The sequence below is a fragment of the Panthera onca genome, chromosome D2 (genome assembly GCF_046562875.1).
Source record: "Panthera onca isolate mPanOnc1 chromosome D2, mPanOnc1 haplotype 2, whole genome shotgun sequence".
NCBI classification, from domain to species: domain Eukaryota; kingdom Metazoa; phylum Chordata; class Mammalia; order Carnivora; family Felidae; genus Panthera; species Panthera onca.
Window position 1 is genome coordinate 23,894,798 of NC_138349.1, and position 19,497 is coordinate 23,914,294.

Here is a 19,497-nt window from a genome sequence, read left to right on the forward strand (position 1 = left end):
GATTGCTGGATGGTATGGTTAGAGTATGTTTAGTTTTTTGTTTTTGTTTTTTTTTTTTAATTTTTTAACATTTATTTATTTTGGAGAGACACCGGGAGAGACAGAGTATGAGCAGTGGAGGGGCAGAGAAGGAGGGAGACACAGAATCTGAAGCAGGTCCCAGGCTCTGAGCTGTCAGCGCAGAGCCTGACGTGGGGCTCGAACTCATGAACCTCGAGTTCATGACCTGAGACAAAGTCGGCCACTCAACTTACTGAGCCATCCAGGCGCTCCTAGAGTATGTTTAGTTTTATAAGAAACTGCCAAGCTGTTTTCCAAAGCATCCCATTTTGCATTCCTACAGCAATGAAAGTGAATTCCTGTGGCCCATTCTCCCATCAGATTTGGTGGTGTCACTGTTCTGAGTTTTGGCCATTCTCATAGGTGTGTAGTAGAATCTCTCAGTCTACCTTCTATAATCACTGTGAACTAGTAATTCTAAACAATGTCAGTGATAAAATACTTCTTCGTAGGAAAAAATATATATATTTTGTTAGTCGAAGTTTTAAACAATTGTTCCAGTTATCACTCTATTTAAAATATAGGTATAACATCCAAATTAGTTTGTATTTATTACTTATTCTTTAATAAACATTGTGTTCTACATGGAAGGTAATCACACTAACCTACACACATTTTTTCTGTATTTTTTAATGTTCAGGATAATTTAAGACTGCTGCAGACACAGTACATCTCTGAGCTCTATGGCACTGTTTAGTTCAGCATTTAAAAAAGCACATTCAAAATAATAATAGTGCAGCGATTATAAAGACCAAGATATAGAACTTGAGTTACTTTATGTCTTTGTATTTGACTACTTGGAAATTTTCTGTATGTGTTCAAAATTTCTCTACTAAAAAAATAATTAAAAAGCTGAAAATAAATTTGAAAGAAAAAGAAATAAATGGCAATTATGATACTTTCTGGTATTTATTATGAAATGGAATTTTATGACCCTGGCAAACTTATCCTGGAGTTTACGATTTTTTTAAATTGTCATATATTTATTCATAGAGAAAGACAGAGAGAGTTGTAGGAGCAGAGAGAGAATGCGAGAGAGAATCCCACGCAGGCTCTACATTGTTGTCTCAGAGCCTGACACAGGGCTCAAACTCAGGAATTGTGAGATCATAATCTTAGATGAAATCAAGAGTCAGATGCTTAATGGACTGAGACATCCAATACCCCCAAGATTTTTCTTAATTATTTGTCTATTGCTTCATGTGAAAGACACTTTTGAAACTAAAATTAAAAAAAAAATGTGTTCTTCAACTATCAGTAAAGACTGGTTGAGATTGACAAGTCTGGCTATATTGTCTACTGAATAAGAATGTGTGAAATGGATCAATTTGGACGAGACTATTTACTAATTTATAGAAGGTAAGGTGTAAAACCAGAAACTGTCATGTTATTTTTCATTACTGTGTCCAATATGTAGGTACACATTTCCCCCTTTTTCTAAAACCATAAACTAATGTACTTAAAATTGTTATTAATCTTTTTTTCTATTTTAACACTATACCATTTTTATTGTTAACTAGCATGATTACATATATGAATCTTAATAAAAGAAAATTCCAGTTTTCATTTTCTTCCCCCCTTCTAGCTGATATTATTCCTGGCTAATTTTTTTCATTTCATGATTATTATTGAAAATAAATCTGTTGTTGTATGGAAGAGGAAGATGTTAATAAAAATGAACTGTTGTGGCTTTCAGGTACTCTAGGAACTTAAGCAGGGAAGTTAACTTGGTTGCTAAAATGTTGAGTTAGGAAGGTAGAGGTTTCAAAGAATATCAATGTACAAAAAAGGAGTTATGAGAACACAGCAACATAAATTCAATAAGAAAGATCCAAAAGTGAGCTGTGACAGGATCTTTCATTTCTTATTTGAAGCCCCACCTATAAAGACATGATGACCTCTGAGACCCTATCTTTCTGATAGTGTCATCATATTTCCCTCTACAGTACAAAACTGTTGGGAATCTTATCCCAATAACCAACTGGCTTTAGATTGCCCACCTACAAATGTGTAGGCCTGTAATTTTTGAGACAATGGGAATAATTGGTAAACATAAAATGTTGATATGTGAACTGAAATATTTAAAGTTAATTATTGGGAGTGCACCATGGAGAGGGCATGGATACTCCCGGTCCTTTCTCCCTATCTCGCTCTGTACATCTCTTTCATCTGGCTGTTCCTGAGTTATACCCTTTTATAATAATCTGGTGATCTAATGGCATATTTGCAGCAGAGTGGCATCCAGAAATCATTGTAATTGTGCCAGTATTTCATGCGCTTAAGAGTATTTTCTGTTCAAGGATTTCAAAAACACTTCTCTAATGGTACGGAGAAAAGTCAACATGGTAGAGAAGTAGGGGGACTCAAATTTCCCTTGTCCCTCAAACACAGCAATGTTGAGGCCAGAAGACTTGGAATTCCAGGAATGTGGACTACAAATGACAGAAACATCTCCAGGGGCCATGTGGACAACTTGGCAGGCCATAGGTGCGTGAATATGAATTGGGAAAGATGAAACAGGTGGCATAGGCATGGATAGGAGGGATCGCCTTCTGTGGAGAGACCAAAGGAAGAAAAAGAGAGGCTGAGGCTGTGGAAGTGTAGGATTGTATTTGGACAAGAGAAAAAACACAGACTGGGGAATGGAAAAAAAGGAGAAAGAACCAGTTTTTAACATGATCTAGAGTTGTGGGTCATCTCTGGACTAGGGTCTGTCACCCTGTACATGCGCCTGGAGGGGAGGGTAAGACAACGTTGGGCTCTGTAGCTCAGGGCTTCAGGAAACAGGACAGCATCCCCACAGTAGAGGCAATACCAGCCTACAACAAACCAAGCCCCTCCATGCTTGATAATTGTGTATCTACCAGAGCAAGATTGAAAATGACCAAACCAGATGGCCTCTCCTCCAGACCAGTGCAGCCACCCGTTTCAAGGTACCATCAGATATCGGTCCAACAGTTTTGCATTTTCTGATTTGTTTCTTGGTCAATTCCTCTCTCTCTCTCTCTCTCTCTCTCTCTCTCTCTGGGTGTTGGTTTTTTAAACAGACATTTTTAATCTATTCTTTTTATACCTCTTCTGTATCTCCTTCTTTATTTTCCTCTGTCCCTCTGGCATAACCCATATAGTTACTCTGATTCTCTGCCTGGTCAATTTTTTTTCTTTTTTCTTTTTTTTTTTCCCCATCCCTTGTAACTTCTTTGTATGGGATAAGTCTTCTTCCACCACCACCCCCTTTTTAAATTTTTTTCAGGGTTATTTCAACAAACAAATCAAAGCACACCTGGTGGAAGGTCCAAACCACACCTATGAGTAGGGAGATAAAACAACCAGCATCACAACAACAGAGCTCATGCAACACACTACAAAAGCATCTCCTAAAAGTCCAGGCCACAGAGAATGTATAACCCCTTTTTAACATAGTACTGCTTGCAGCTTCAGGACACATAACAAGCTACTAAAGCACATAAAGGACAGAAAACTATCCAAAATGATGAAACAAAAGAATTATCCTCAAAAGAAATTCCAGGAAGGAATTACAGCTAGAGAACTGCTCAAAACAGATATAAACAATGTGTCTGATCTGAATTTAGAATAATAGGGGCGCCTGGGTGTCTCAGTCAGTTTAGTGTCTGACTTTGGCTCAGGTCATGATCTCGTGGTTTGTGGGTTCAAGCCCTGCATCGAGCCCTGTGTGAAAGCTCAGAGCTTGAAGCCTGCTTCAGATTCTGTGTCTCCCTCTCTGTCTTCCGCTCCCCTGTTCATGCTCTGTCTCTGTCTGTCCCTCTCTTAAAAATAAATAAATATTAAAAAATTTAAAACAGAATTTAGTACAATAGTCATAAGATTAATAGTTGGGCTTGAAAAAAGCATAGAAGACAGCAGAGAATCTATTGCTGCAGAGATCAAGGAACTAAGAAATAGTCACAACGAATTAAGAAATGTTGTAAATGAGGTGCAAAATAAGCTAGATGCAGTGACAGCAAGGATGGAAGAAGCAGAGGGGAGATTAAGTGAAATAGAAGATAAAATTATGGAAAATGATGAAGCCAAGAAAAACATAAAAAATACTAGACCACAAGGAAAGAATTAGAAAACTAAGTGATTCAATGAAAGATAATAATATTCATATCAGAGGAGTTCCATAAGAAGAAGAGAGAGAGAAAGGGGCAGAAGGTATACTTGTACAAATTACAGCTGAGAACTTCCCTAATCTGGGGAAGGAAGCAGACATCCAAATCCAGGAGGAAAAGAAAACTTTCAGATTCAAAAACAATAGGTCTTCACTATGACATATCATAGTGAAACTGGCAAAATACAAAGATAAAGAGAATTCTGAAAGCAGCTAGGGACAAATGAGCATTAACCTACAATGGTAGACACATAAGTGTGGTAGCATACCTGTCCACTGAAACTTGGCAGGTGAGAAGGGAGTGGCAGGAAATATTCAATGTGCTGAATAGGAAAAATATGCAGCCAAGAACCCTTTATCCAGCATTAAAGAAGAAGAAGGGCATTATATCATAATTATAGGGTCTATCCATCAAGAAGAGTTAATAATTGTAAATGTTTATGCCCCCAACTTGAGGAACCAAAATATATAAATCAATTAATATCAAATATAAGCAATCTTATTGATAAGAATATAGTAATTGCAGGGGACCTTAATATTCCACTTACAACAATGGACAGATCATCTAGACAGAAAATCAATAAAGAAAGAATGGTCTTGAGTGATACACTGAACCAGATGGACTTGACAGATATATTCAGAACTTTTCATCCAAAAGCAGCAGAATATACAGTTTTTCTCAAGTGCACATAGAACATTCTCATGAATAGATCACATACTGGGTTAAAAAACAGCCCTCAATAAATATACAAGAACTGAGATCATACTATGCATATTTTCAGACCACAACACTATGAAACTTGAAATCGACCACAGGAAAAAGTTTGGAAATACTACTAAAGAATGAATGGGTCAACCAGGCCCATTCTTTAACTAGAGAAGAAATTTAAAAATGTATGGTAACAAACGAAAATGAAAAGACAACAGTCCAAACTCTTTGGGATGCAGCAAAGGTAGTCCTAAGAGGAAAATATGTTGCAATCCAGGCCTATCTCAAGAAACAAGAAAAACAAAACATAAAACCTAACCACACACCTGAAGGAACTAGAAGCAAAACAGCAAAGAAAACCCCAAAGCCAGCAGAAGAAGAGAAATAATAAAGATTAGAGCAGAAATAAACAATCTAGAATACAAAACAAAAAATAAAACAAAAACAAAAACAACAACAAAAACAGTAGAACAGATGAATCTAAGCTGTTTTTTTTGAAAAAAATAAGCAAAATTGATGAACCCCTAGCCAGACTTCTCAGAAAGAAAGGAGAGAACTCAAATAGGTAAAATTATGAATGAAAGAGGAGAGATCACAACCAACACCACAGAAATAGAAACAATTATCAAAAATATTATGAAGAATTTTATATCAACAAATGGACAACCTGGAAGAAATGGACAAATTCCTAGACACCCACACACTACCAAAACTCAATTGGGAAGAAACAGAAAATTTAAACAGACCCAGAACCAGTGAAGAAATGGAATGAGTTTTTAAAAGTCTCCCAACAAATAAGAATCCCGGGCCAGATGGCTTCCCCAGGGAATTATACCAGACATTTAAAGCAGGTTTATTACCTATCCTTCTCAAGCTGTTCCAAAAAAAATAGAAATGGAAGGAAATCTTCTGGACTTATTCTATGAAGCCAGCATTACCTTGATTCCCAAACCAAACAGAAACCCCACTAACAAGGAGAATTACAGGCCAATATCCATGATGAACATGGATGTAAAAATTCTCAACAAGATACTAGCAAATCAAATTCAACAGTACATTAGAAGAATTATTCACCATGATCAAGTGGGATTCATTCCTGGGCTGCAGGGCTGGGTCAATATTTGTAAATCATTCAATGTGATATATCACATTAATAGAAGGAAGGATAAGAACCATATGATCCTGTCAATAGATGCAGAAGAAGGATCTGACAAAATAAAGCATCCTTTCTTAATAAAAACCCTCAAGAAAGTCAGTATAGAAGGGAACATACTTTAACATCATAAAAAACATACATGAAAAAAGCCCACAGCTAATATAATCCTCAATGGGGAAAAACTGAGAGCTTTACCCCTGACATCAAGAACATGGCAGAGATGTCCACTCTCATCACTGTTGTTTAACATAGTGTTGGAAGTCCTAGCCTCAGCAGTCAGACAACAAAATGAAATAAAAGACATCCAAAATGACAAAAACGAAGTCTCACTTTCAGTTTCTGAAGATGACATGGAAAACCCAAAAGACTCCACCAAAAAGCTGCTAGAACTGATACATGAATTCAGCAAAGTTGCAGGATACAAAAATCACTGTACAGTAATAGGTTGCACTTCTATACAGCAACAATGAAGAAACAGAAAAAGAATACAAGAAATTAATCCTATTTATAATTACACCAAGAACGATAAAATACCTAGGAATAAACCTAACCAAAGATGAAAAATATCTGTATCCTTAAACCTATAGAAAACATGGGAAAGAAATTGAAGAAGACACAAAGAAACGGAAAAATATTCCATGTTCTTGGATTGGAAGAACAAATACACTAAAATGTCAACACTGCCCAAAGCAGTCTACACATTCAATGCAATCCCACTAAGAGAGAGAGAGAGAGAGACAGAGTGGGGGAGAGGCAGAGAGGGAGGGAGACAGAGAATCCCAAGCAGACTCAACACTGTCAGCCCAGAGCGTAGTGCAGGGCTGAAACTCACAAACTGTGAGATCAAGACCTGAGCCGAAACCAAGAAGAGTCAGACACATAACCACTAAGCCAGCCAGGCACTCCAGTGGAAGATTTTTTAAAAACACATTTTTGATGTGTCTATAAGTGGGTATGTGATAAAAGATTCTATCTAATGCATAATTTTTTTTCCCTTTATTCCAGCAAGCTGGGACAAGTTCATCTAACACCTCCTTTGAAGACCAGCAGATGTTTCATAAAGGGTCTATACGTGGGAGGTGAGATTCTGAAGACCTATATCCCCTACTTCAGAGACTACCTGAGCTTCTTCAAAAATAATCCTAATACTTGGCTGGGTTTTAAAAGAGCTAATGAATATAAACAAACAGGCTTGTCAGCATCTGGGAGGAAGCGGCTGAAAGAATTTGCTAAATCCACAAAACAAGTAAATCTTTGCTTAAGACTTGCACATGCCATTAATTAAACATTTTTATTGTGTGGCTTGTTTTAAAAAAAAGGAAAAGAAACGTCTTGCATTATGTGAACAGGTCTATAAATAATGAATGGATTATCCAGTTTTCGCTGAATGTCAACAGATTTTAGCTGGGTCCTGCAGAAACACAGTGCCCTTTTACTGCCCGTCATTAAAAGAAAAGGGCTTTGCTAAACACTTTGCTAAAGGAAGAGACAAACAAGGGAGGGAACATAGGAGCTAGAAAGGATTGGTTAAAAGGCAAACCATTAAAACATTTTTCTATATCTGAAATATGTACCATTTTCTTTCTCCCAAGGTCTAAGTACAGAGCTTGACTGTGAACTTTCATCAAGGTAAGTCCAGAGACTGTTTCAAGCACCCTAATATATATGAGGTGATTTCCTTGAGGACAAAGATTAGGTTAGGCAGTTCTCAATTATATGCTCTATTACTTATTATCATTATCAACACCATTGCTTGAGTCGATGGTCTTACTCTTATAGACGCTTAATAATAATTCTAATAACCAGTAAATATTTATACTCACCATGTACCGATGAGTATTTTGCCAAGCACTTTAAATACTTTGTCTTATTTAATTCTTACAACAAACCTATGAGCTAGGCAGGATTATTATGCTCCTTTAACAATTCATGAGAAGCAGTTACTTTCTAAACTTGCACAAATTAAATTAACCTTTAGATCTAAGAATCTGACACAGGATTCACAAACAAGCCTGATTCCTGAAATACCAATGCTTTACTTCCCTTTATTATATAATAGCCAATAAATATTTTTTCCACTGCTCCTCAATATCCATCCCAGTTGCCCCAAACTCTTTACACTGATCTCTTGCTTGAGTCAGTTCTTCCATTTTCCCTCAATTTTCTCACTACTCCTAGAATCCAGAACAAGCACCCTTATCTATAAACTATGACTTGGAAATGTCCTATAGAATGGCAGTTCTAGGCCAAGTAAGTCTATACTCTTCTGTTAATGCCTGCCAAATAATATGGCAAGATGGTAGCAAAAACTTTCTTAAAGGAAACTTCTGGAGTTGGTCCTCATTAATGTCACTTCTATTTATTTAGGGACTGTTCAGGTAACAAGGTGAATTATTTAAAACAATGTAATGAGGATTACTTAATACAATGTGGAGTACCACATCTCTATTTAAGTCTATACAGTTTGAACTCATGTATGTCACTGTTAGTATTATTACTAAAGCACTAGCATATTTTGTTGGGATATAACGTTTTCTTGAATTCTTCCTATACACTAGTGAGCACTTTATATGAATTAAATTATCTAATCCTTTCAGTAACCTAAAATCTTAATATCTTCTTAAATTTATGAGATATAAGATATTTAATAAGATATCCTTTCCCTGAGCTGTTGGGAGCATTGGTGACTGGCTGCTCACAGGTGAGTTTTTCTCTGAACATTGTCCTCAGCAGAGAAATCACCAAGCCCCAAGTCATGTCCCTTCCTTGGAGGTAGCCTACAGCCAATGCCTTGTGGTGAGGGCCTATAAAAGTCTGCCACCAGACATCTCTGTCACCAGAGGTGAATGTGTGAAGATTTGTCCCAGATCCGGAGCTCCCAGTGAAATTGGCTGAGGTCTTTGTTGCAAGTGCATCATAGCCCAAATCTTCCTTCTGCCCAATCCTAGTGCTTTTGCATCCCATAGGTATCATTCCCAGGGGATTCTTGCACTCAAATCTCCTTCTGAAAGTCTATTTTTGAGAAATCAACCTAAGACAATTGGTACCAGAACTTGCCCAAGGAGCTGGGGGAAACCCTGCAATGGGCTTTAGAGCTGAATTAGCCATCTCACTGGCAATAAAAAGTCCTAGGGTTTGGTGGTGTAATAATCAACTCTAACAAGCTATAATGATGCACTTGTGAAAACTTTCAAGGTTATGATCCTGGACCAGAAACTGGTGGAAGGGAGTGCTGGTAGCAGCAATATAAGATCTGGTAAATACTAATTATAATGCCCATGTAATCTGATGGATTTTGCTTAGTACCCAGGGTGTATTGCAGAAAGACAATAGAAGATTGAGAATGATTAATCACCAACTGAAAGGGAAGTATGAAAGCTAAAGCTTTCATATGCTGGCAGCATATCAAGAGACTTGAGCCTGAGGCAGGAAAACTGAGGCTTCCTTCCAGGATTTATTATTATTATTTTCTTAACGTTTATTCATTCTTGAGAGATGCAGAGAGACAGAGCATGAGTCTGGGGAGGGGCAGAGAGAGAGGGAGACACGGAATCCGAAGCAGGCTCCAGGCTCTGAGATGTCAACACAGAGCCCGATGCGGGGCTCAAACTCATGAACTGTGAGATCATGACCTGAGCCAAAATCAGACACCCAACTGACTGAGCCACCCAAGCTCCCTTCCAGGATTTAATTTTAAGAGCAGAATTCCAGAGAAGGTTGATTTGTCAGCCTTAGCTAATCTGCTATGCAAAGGTTGGAGACTTAGTTTGAAAGAATTGGATTCTGAGACTGGATCTGGGTCTATGCATACAAAAACCTTGGAACCACAGATTCCCTTTCCACATTCTTCACTGGAAGAAGTGGCTCATTCCTCCCAATTCAAGGCCAGAGTTTTCTCCTTCCCTGAAGAAAATTCAGAGTCCCTGCCTCACAGGATTTACCTCCACCTCCCTTCCCAGCTTGCCATCAGAAAAAAAGCTAGAGTCAAATCACTACATAACCTGGCCACAGAACTGCTGGATCTTCTAAGGGATAAAGGATTATGTACTGAAGGAGCTATAGGATACAGCCAACATGTGGCATTTGGAGCCAGAAGAAAACATATGGGACAGGATTCTGAAGAAGCTAGACTTACAAGAGCAGAACCTAGAACTGGATAATGGAGTTTACTGATATGTGAGCACTTTCCTGTGATACGGGATTTAATACCTGTTAAGGATTTCAAGAGACGTTTCCAACAAGTTAGGATGACTCCAAACGAATCTTCTAAAAGTGATGTAAAAATTCCATAACTGGCAAGAATAAAAGACGGCGCTGGAAGAAAGAATCAAAAGACTTTAGAGAATGAGCATACTCTAATAGATATATATTTAAGGCTGGAAGATATACCAGCTGAATGATTCAGGAAGAGACCCTACAAGGTATTCCATGTTCCATGGTGATAAGGAATGTGCTAGTGTCGCAGGATTCATGCACAGAGAAAGAAGACACCGAGGCCTTTTTGTCCAGGAGGCAACTTTATTCCTCACGCCAGCATGGGCTCAGTGGGGTTTGTACCCAAAAAACCTGATCCCCAAGCACATCAAGGTATATGTAGACTTTTGTACAATTTTTGCTCCTTTGTCTCCCATGTATGTTAACATATGGTCTGAATGGGTGGTCTATGTTACAGAGTCATGAGGAATGTCTTGCATGCACACATAGCCAGGTCGCCTTCCCTTGTCTTGAGGTTTCACCACATTCCTTAGGGAGGGGCTCTACCACATTCTCTGCTTTAATGTTCAGACCCCTATTTGGGGTCAAAGAGTATCATCTTGGTTCAGAGGTTTATATTTCCATAACATAATCACATGCATGACTGTTTTCCTTTTGATCATTATCTCAACGATGTTGGAGATAGACTGTATAACCAGAGGACCTAGGCAAGCTAGGATTAATCAAGATCCCCAAATCAAGAGGATAATACTTGTGAGGGTTTTGAATCCCCCAAGAGTTGAAAACCATCTTCCACATAACTCCCTGGGGTCCTAACCTTTCCAGGTCTGGACTGGGACATAAGCAACCTTTCTCATTTGACCTGTGATCACCTCTAAGACTTTTCCTTCGTCATCTATCTGTGGGCAGCAGTTGATCAGGTTAAGCTTTCCACAAATTCTTCCCTCAGAAGCAAGCAAGTAATCCAAGACCAAGTGGTTTTGGTAGACAGCACTGAGCATTTTGGTTTCCTGCTTGGCTAGTAAGTTAAGAACTCTGGCAGTTTTATTGGTTATAATTTCTACAACTTCTTGCAGCCTGATTATGCAGTTTAGCATGTAAATGGGAGTGTGGTAGACCCAGGACCCATCCTCTGCCCAGGTGGCAGGGCCATAATATTGAATTATACACTCATGAGGCCATTCAGCATCTTTCCAATTGCCAGTTTGCAGGGCACATCATTTCCTTTGAGACTTCCTGTCCCCATACACTTGGACTCCCAAATGTTTCCCTCTGGCAAGTGGAAGAAGGAAGAAAGATCAATGAATAGTTACCAGCACACATGACCCTGACCTGCTGAAGGAAGTTCTGTATAGGCTGTCCTTCCACATATCCAGTATAGTCCACCTAGGGCCTGCCATTTGATGGCTGTGTCAACATTATCCCAGGCCTCTCGGAGATGAGGGAAGTTAGACAAGGGGTGGGGATCTAGCTCAAGGTGATCTGGGGTCCCCCATCATTGGGCTTCCTGGGCAGCTGAGTTATAAATCTTTGGCCTAGGCATGTTAAGCTTCCAACAGAGACAGTGAACTTCCTTCCCCACAAGGCAAGACAGTTTTTCCCAATAATTGAGGTTCTGAGAAGCCAAACCCCAATGGGCATTCTGTCCCATTATAAGGTTCACAGGGATCTAATTTGCTAGCCTCCAATGCCATTGTTCCCCCAAATAAATAACAAGAAGAGATCTTTAGAGTCTGGGCTATAGTCTCTGCTAGGGCCAAAAACAGCTTTTTCATTGTGACAGAGACAGGAGGAAGATCCTTCTCCATTTCTGCATAAAAGGAATGAAAGACCTGGTGGGTCATGGCCTTATGTGTGACAGTAACTCTCTTAAACTACAATACAGTTCCTGGGTCTGTGCCCTGTCCATGGATACATATCCTGATCTGCCAGCTACCTCTCCATCTGGGGTCTCCCAGGTTAAGACCAGTAAAATTAACTGGGTTAGGGGTCCCCAGCTGACAATTTGATGTAGTCATCCCCTTTTGAAGGAGTGCTGTTTTGTCTTCTCCCTGGCCCATGATATGTAGTTCCAGGAGGAACATTAAGACTGGGCAGTCCAGGCACACCCAAAACGGGCCCCAGTTGAGAACAGTTCACACATGTACTTATCATTTAGCCTGTATTCCCATTCCCAAGATAGTCCTCCACATGCATTGGCAAAGGTTGACTGGGCATCAACTATGATTAAGCACACATCAAAAAGTATTGACACTGGTTGTTTTAGGTTAGTGAGTTGTATCCTTTGGTTCATTTTGCCCTTGCCTGGAGGGTGGCTCTGGACTTCTTGCTCAGCGAATACTGTGGGTTGAAACCAGTCAATACACTATCTGGCAGATAGAATAGGTGGTCTTAATGTGTATGCAGGTCCCCAGGATCTTTCTCTGGCATGAGAAGTGGGTATGGTACAGTAAGGTCCAAGTGACTCCCTGACCAGAGCTGGTTATGCGAATACGTGGGTCACATGATGAGGAATCTAGGTCTACAAAAGAGGTCCAGATTAGAAGCCACCAATACCAATGAAGCATCCTATCCACAAAAGGAAGGTAAATGCTAACAGAAACCTCTTACTATACCCGCAGCTGGCCCAGGTGGCCTCTGCCAATCCTATGGTGAAAAGTACAGCAAGAATCACAACAACATTGAGAAACAAGGGGTGACAGTGCATCACAGTAAGGAAACATATAGAAGATAAGGACAGTCTGTTTGTTCCACTGGACCGTCAATTCCTCAAGCTTCTGCCGTGCATAAATCATTCCACTTCTAGGGTGACTAAAGACGGGCTGCAGTCTCCCAGAGCCTCTGGAGTTGTAGATTGCTTCTTCTGTATGGTCAGCTTGCATGGCATTGATGATCAGGAATGCACTCCCAGTTTAGAGATGCTAGCTTCACTCTGCTGTGGTGAATCCATGGACCCATTTTGGCTACTAGGTGACTAAAGACGGGTCACCTAGGGTGACTAAAGACGGGCTGCAGTCTCCCAGAGCCTCTGGAGTTCTAGATTGCGTCTTCTGTATGGTCAGCTTGCATGGCATTGATGATCAGGAATGCACTCCCAGTTTAGAGATGCTAGCTTCACTCTGCTGTGGTGAATCCATGGACCCATTTTGGCTACCTTTACTGCAGGAGGGTAGACAAAATGACAGTGAATGGGCCCCTCCAGAGGGGTTTTAGAGGTTGGACATTCCACTCCTTCACCCATACAGCATCTCCTGGTTTAATGGAGTGAGTGTCTGTGGTCAGACTGACAGGTAATTTCTCCCTAACCCAGTGGTGTCAAGTGGTTAGGGTAGAGCTGAGGGCCTGTATCTGTTGCCTTAGGGTTATATTGCCTATCTCATTTAGATCCCCTATTCCCTTGAAAATGGGGGGCGGGGGACAGCCATAAAGGATTTCATAAAGGAAGAATCCCACCCTTAGTGGGGCTAACAGGTGATTGGCAACACTTAGTCCCAGTGTAGATGGGTTTCCTAATATAGGTGGGTTATTTCGGGCACATGTTTCACACTGTTCGCATACTGCTTGGGCTATTCTGGAGAGTTGAGGGATGGAGAAATGTTGGCTCAATGGAGTCTCAAGAGCTGTCTGGCCAATATGGGTTTCCTGATAGAACTGCTTGACAAAAGGGGGAGCCAGGAATTGCTCAGGAATTGCTACTCAGCTGTCTTCAAATTTTCACCATCCACCTGGGAGCTAGCTTCCATTTTCAGTATTAAACCAGGTACTCTCATATTGAGAATAGTTAGGGTCCCATTCTGCAAGTGGACTAGGGAACACTGCGGTGGTTAAAGCCACTGATTCCGCTGTTCCTTTGGAGGCTGCAAACTTTGCTTCCTGTTCTGCTTTAGTATTTCCCTGTGCATCCATGGTGTCTCCCCTTTGATGTCCCTGACAATGCGTGACTGCCACTCTTTTAGGGGCCCACACAGCATCTACGAATTCAAGGATTTCTTTATCATACTTTATGTCTTTTCCTCCTGAGTTTATTAGGCCCTTCTCTTTATAGAATGCCCCATGTACATGGAGGGCGGTGAAGGCATACCTATAGTCTGTGTATATATTAACACATATCCCTTGGGTTAGTGTGATAAGCTCTGCCTTCTGTGCCAAAGTCCCCTTTGGCAGGAGTTTGACCTCAATGATAGAATTCAGGGTCACCATGGAGTACTCTGTGAGGTGTTCTCCCTCTTTCACAAAACTGCTACCATCGGTGAAATACTCAGCATCGGGGTCCTTGAGGGGCTGGTCCTTCAAGTCTGGTCCTTCAAGCTGAAGAACACCTGATCCATGACTTCAATGCAGTCATGATCTGGTTGACCTGGACTGACAGGCAGTAGGGTTGCAGGGTTTAGGGTTGGCACTACTTCTACATGAATGTGTGGGTTCTCACATAGCATTGCCTGATATCTGATTATCTGGGTGTTGGTTAGCCAGTATTGCCCCTTGTATTCCATTAATGTTAATACTGAACATGGCACTCGGACTGTCAATTCTTGTCCCATAGTTATCTTGTCAGCCTCAGACACTAAGAGGCCCATGGCAGCAAGTGCCCGTAGGCAGGGTGGCCTGCCTTGGGCAACAGAGTCAAGATGTTTGGAGAGATATGCGATCAGATGATGCCATGACCCCAACATCTGGGTTAGGACTCCCACCAGTATGTTCATGAATGTACATGAAGAAAGTCTTGGACATATCTGGGAGACCCAAACCAGGCATGTTGGTGAGGGCCTGTTTGATCTCTTCAAAGGCCCTTTTGCTGTACTTGCTCCCATAACACAGGTTCTTGCCCTCCCCTCTTTGTGGCCTCATAAATGGGTTTTTCCAAGACCAGGAAGTTAGGTATCCAGATTCTACAAAAACCTGTGGCCCTGAGAAACTCCTGAAACTGAGGTCGGGTAGATGGAACCAGGATCAAACAAATGGCCTGTTTTCTCTCCAGGCTGAGTTGGTGCTGCCCCTGGGAGAGGTGGAAGCCAAGGTACTTGACTTTCTTTTGATAGATTTTGGCATTTTCCTTGAGACCTTATAGCCAGCTTCCCATAGGAGGGTAACGAGTTGCCGAGTCCTTTCATGCAATCCTCCTGAGACCTTCTAGCCAGCGGTAAGTCATCTACATATTGAAGCAAAACACAGCCCTGTTGATCTGCTGGGAAGGCTCTTAGGTCTGAGTCTAATGCAGTGCCGAAAATAGTTGGGGAATTTTAAACCCCTGAGGCAATCTGGTCCAAGTCAACTGGCCCTTGTCACCATTTTCAAGATTCTCCCACTGGAAGGCAAATATTGGTTGACTCTGGCAGGCCAGGCGGATGTAGAAGAAAAAATCCTTGAGTTCTAGGCATGTGAGGAAAGCAGCTTTGATGGGGATAAGATCCAAGAAAGTGTATGGGTTTGGGAACAACTGGGTACAGGGTGACGGCAGCCTGGTTTACTGTGTGCAAGTCTTGGACTGGCCAGTAGTCATCGGTGCATGTCACCTAGACTGGTAGGAGAGGCATGTTCCAAGATGACCTACAGGTTTGGAGGATCCAGTATTTTAGAAGTCTCTCCAGATGCTTCCATATCCCTATCTGTGTCTTACAAGGGATGAAATATTGATTTTGGTGGATGGGCTCTGCCCCTGGCTTTTGTTTTACAATTTTTGTAGGTATATTCTGGGCCAGTCCTGGTGGGTTGTCCTCAGCCCACACCCCAGGTACTCTGAAGGGCAGCTCAGATCCCTGTTGTGGCTCCTCCATGAGACTGTAAAGGTGCCATTCTTCCCCTTGGGAAATCGTGAGAGTCATAATCTTTGCTTCTGGCTTTCGTAGGGTCAGAGCAGCTTGTTTGTGGGAGTTGAAAGTTATCGGGGCCTGCAGTTTTCTCAACATGTTCTGGTCTATTAAAGCCATGGAGCAGTTGGGGAGGCACAGAAATTCATGGATGACTTCATGGCCACCTAAATTGCATCACCAAGGCAGCAGGAAGGGACGGCGTGTCTGATTGCCCATGACACCCACAATGGTGGCTTGTCTCTGTGAGAGGAGGCTCACGGGTTGGGTTACCACAGAGTGTTTCACCCCAGTATCTACTATGAAGTCGATGCATCAGCTCCCCACATTCATTCAGACCATAGGTTCTTGGGGGCCTATCAAAATAGACTCTGGTCTGTCCTAGTCCTCTTCATAGTCTTCCATGGTGGCTAGCCCCACAAAATCATCTTTGGGGGCCCCTGAGGCCCTGATGCTGGTAGCTACTGGCCCCAGACCACATGACCTCTTTCTTTTTGCTTGGGGCCCTGCTGAGAATTACCCAGCTGCAGGGCACACTCGTTTTTCTAGTGGCCTTCCTGAGGACAGTGAGCATACCAGTTCCATCCTAACTTTGGTCCTGGGCAAGATGATCCTCCCTTCCATTCCCCTTTTGGCCCCAGCCCTGGCCCTGCAGGGTACCTTTCTGGGAGCATTCGACAGCTCCACCAAGGCAGCAGCTAACCAGTCTGCCTTTTTCTGCATCTTCTGGTGTTCTTTCCTCTGTGCCACCTGGTCATGGTTGACAAATACCTTAGTAGCTACTTCCAGCAACTGACTGGCATGTGTGCTAGCAAAATCCTCTAGCTTTTGCAGCTTATGCTGGATGTCCCCTTGGGCCTGACCTATGAAAGCCACATTGACCATCCACTGGTTAATGGGCACCTCTGGGTCAAAAGGAGCATAGAGACAAAATGCCTCTAGTCTCTCATAGTCTCTCATAGAACTAGCTCAGGCTCTCCTCAGGTCCCTGGAGCACTTCTGATGTTTTATTCATGTTTATGGCATTTTTTCCTCCTTCCTTCATGTCATTTAGAAGGGTTTCTTGATACTGTTTAGTCCTTGCAAGCCCTCTGTCTACACTTAAGTCATTTGGGTCCCATTTGGGGTCCTTCCCAGGAAAATGAGCCTGAACATAGGCCTGGGTGTCCACTATCCCAGCCGGGGCATTCGCCTCTAACCATTTTAGGGCAGCCTGGGTAATTCAGTGACACTCCTCCGTAATGAAGAGGGTCAGGAGAAGCTGGTGGCAGTCTGTCCAAGTAGGTTGATGGGTTTGAATTATGGACTGCATTAGTTCAATCATAGCCTGGGGCTTCAATCATAGGAGGGAGTATGGTACTCCCAATTTAGGAGGTCCATAGTGGTAAAGGGTTGGTTCACAAAAACATGCTGGCCTCCTTGGATCTGGCCTTCCTTATCATAATAGAAGGGTAACCTAGTTTTCCTCAGTGGCATCTATAGGGCTCCCCAGTGTTGCTGCAGGGAGGGACTGTCTCTTACAGCCTGATCTTGTAGTTGCCTTCCAGGAGAGGTATATGGGTTTATAACTGGTACTCTGGGAGAGCTGGTCACATTTGGAGAGGTGGTGAGGCCTCAGAACTAGGGGCAGGCTCTGGTAGGGTCTCGGTAGTCGAGACAGCTGGAGGCACAGGTGGCAGTGAGGGGTACAGTGGGGAATATGGCAGTGGGGTTCCCCAGGATCTCCCTAGTGTATAGGTTTTTCAGTTTTTGGCCAGCATTTGGAGGAAGCCATGACACGAGCCCTCATAATTTTACAGTTCTCTTCAATACAGACTTTAACCAAGGCAGCTGGGATAGGACCAGGTCTTGCCAACAGTAAATGTAAGGAAATTGGTCAGGATGGCCTGGATTCCCCACAATGACCCTGAACACTAGGCCAACTAGTTCCTTATCAAGTGAGCCCTTGGAGAGCCAGCCCACCCTGAATTATGGCCAATTTCATAGAATGTCCAGAGCTTTCTAGGAGTTAATTTCACACCATAATCTCCTGAATATCCCTTCTTGAAATTCCTCAACACACACTCTAGGGGAGTTAGTTTACTCTACTTTCCATCCATTTCCTCCCCCTAATGGACAACTTTCATGCACAAGAGAGGAAAAAGGGGGAAGGGAGGGACAATTTGGAGAGGACACACACCTGATTTGTCCATTTCTGGCTGCTTTCCTCTCAGAGATATTTCAGGCACCTCTTAGCATTGGCGGGTTCAGTATCAAGCCCTGACCCAGATAAGACTCCTGAGAAAGTCTGACACTGCCCTAAGCCATATCAGATGGCCACAGAGCCACAGATTGGGACTCAACACTCACTTTTGCCCATTGGGCAGGTAGGAATCTTTTCACTGTCCATCTCATTCACACACAGTCACACAGCAACTCCAACCCACTGCCCAGTGCCTTAGAGTTGATGTTTTGTTCCTTATAGAACTACTCAGGCAACTGAGAGGTGATCTGGCTCCCCCTCTGCCTCTTAGGGACAGGTCTACCAAAATGAACCCAGGTTCTTACCAGTCTGACAGGTGGAGCTCCCTGAGCTAGTTCCTGGGCCTCACCAGGTTCCTTTGTGCATCCGGGGCCCTCCCCCTGGGACACCAGGAGGGGCTAGCCTCCTACAGATCAAGCAGTCTGATGGCGCCAGGTGAGGTTGCTTCTCCCGTTACTCCAAGTTTCACACCCTAGTGACAAAGGAGGTGGAAATGCATTGTCTCTGAATCATGGACGTGAGGCCCCAAGAAATGTAGCAGGATTCTTGCACAGAGAAATGGGACACTGAAGTTTTCTGTCCAGGAGGCAACTTTATTAGTCATGCTGGCATTGGCTCAGTGGGTTCATACCCGAAAAACTGAACCTAAAGCACAGTAGGGTATAGCCTTTTGTACAACTTTTGCTCCTTTGTCTCCCATATATGGTAACATACAGTCTGAATGGACGGTCTATGTTGTCATGCACGTGCACATAGCCAGGTTGCCTTCCCTTGTCTTGAGGTTTTCACCACATTCCTTAGGGAGAGGCTGTACCACACTAGAGAGAAGAATCACTAAGTATCACTGAGAAGCTCAGTGGTGGCTGTCCTCCACAGGCTAGCACTTACAGTAGTAGATGTTGTTACAGAGCTGGATTCAGTAATAGCAATAATAGAGGCTAGGTGGTAGATTTTCATTAAAAGCAAGGTAAGCACAGGTACCATAACGACTATAATTAGTCTGCTCGGGCTGTATAATAGAATACCATTAACTGGGTGCTAAAATAACAAATTCATTTTCTCAGAGTTCTAGTGACAGGAGTCTCCAAAATCTAGGTACCAAAAGGGCTGGCTTCTGGTGAGGTCTCTCTTCCTGGTTTTCAGGGAGATTCCTTCTGGGTCCTCACATTGCCTTTC

The 19,497-nt window shown here is 42.2% G+C and overlaps 1 protein-coding gene across 4 annotated transcripts in view; it reads left to right on the forward strand.

Annotated features, from left to right (window-relative positions):
• The first annotated feature begins 1,197 nt into the window (after window positions 1-1,197).
• LOC144613242 (uncharacterized) overlaps window positions 1,198-19,497 on the forward strand; it is a 29,841-nt gene continuing 11,541 nt past the window's right edge. For 2 of the 4 annotated variants that reach the window (XM_078435079.2, XM_078435076.2), the window contains exons 1-5: window positions 1,198-1,419; window positions 2,452-2,547; window positions 2,928-2,993; window positions 7,063-7,136; window positions 7,650-7,686. In XM_078435079.2, the coding sequence (XP_078291205.2) occupies window positions 1,370-1,419; window positions 2,452-2,547; window positions 2,928-2,993; window positions 7,063-7,136; window positions 7,650-7,686 (323 nt within the window). In that variant the 5' untranslated portion in view covers window positions 1,198-1,369. The remainder of the gene's footprint in view (window positions 1,420-2,451; window positions 2,548-2,927; window positions 2,994-7,062; window positions 7,137-7,649; window positions 7,687-19,497) is intronic. The other 2 variants (XM_078435077.1, XM_078435078.1) reach the window with 2 other exon arrangements.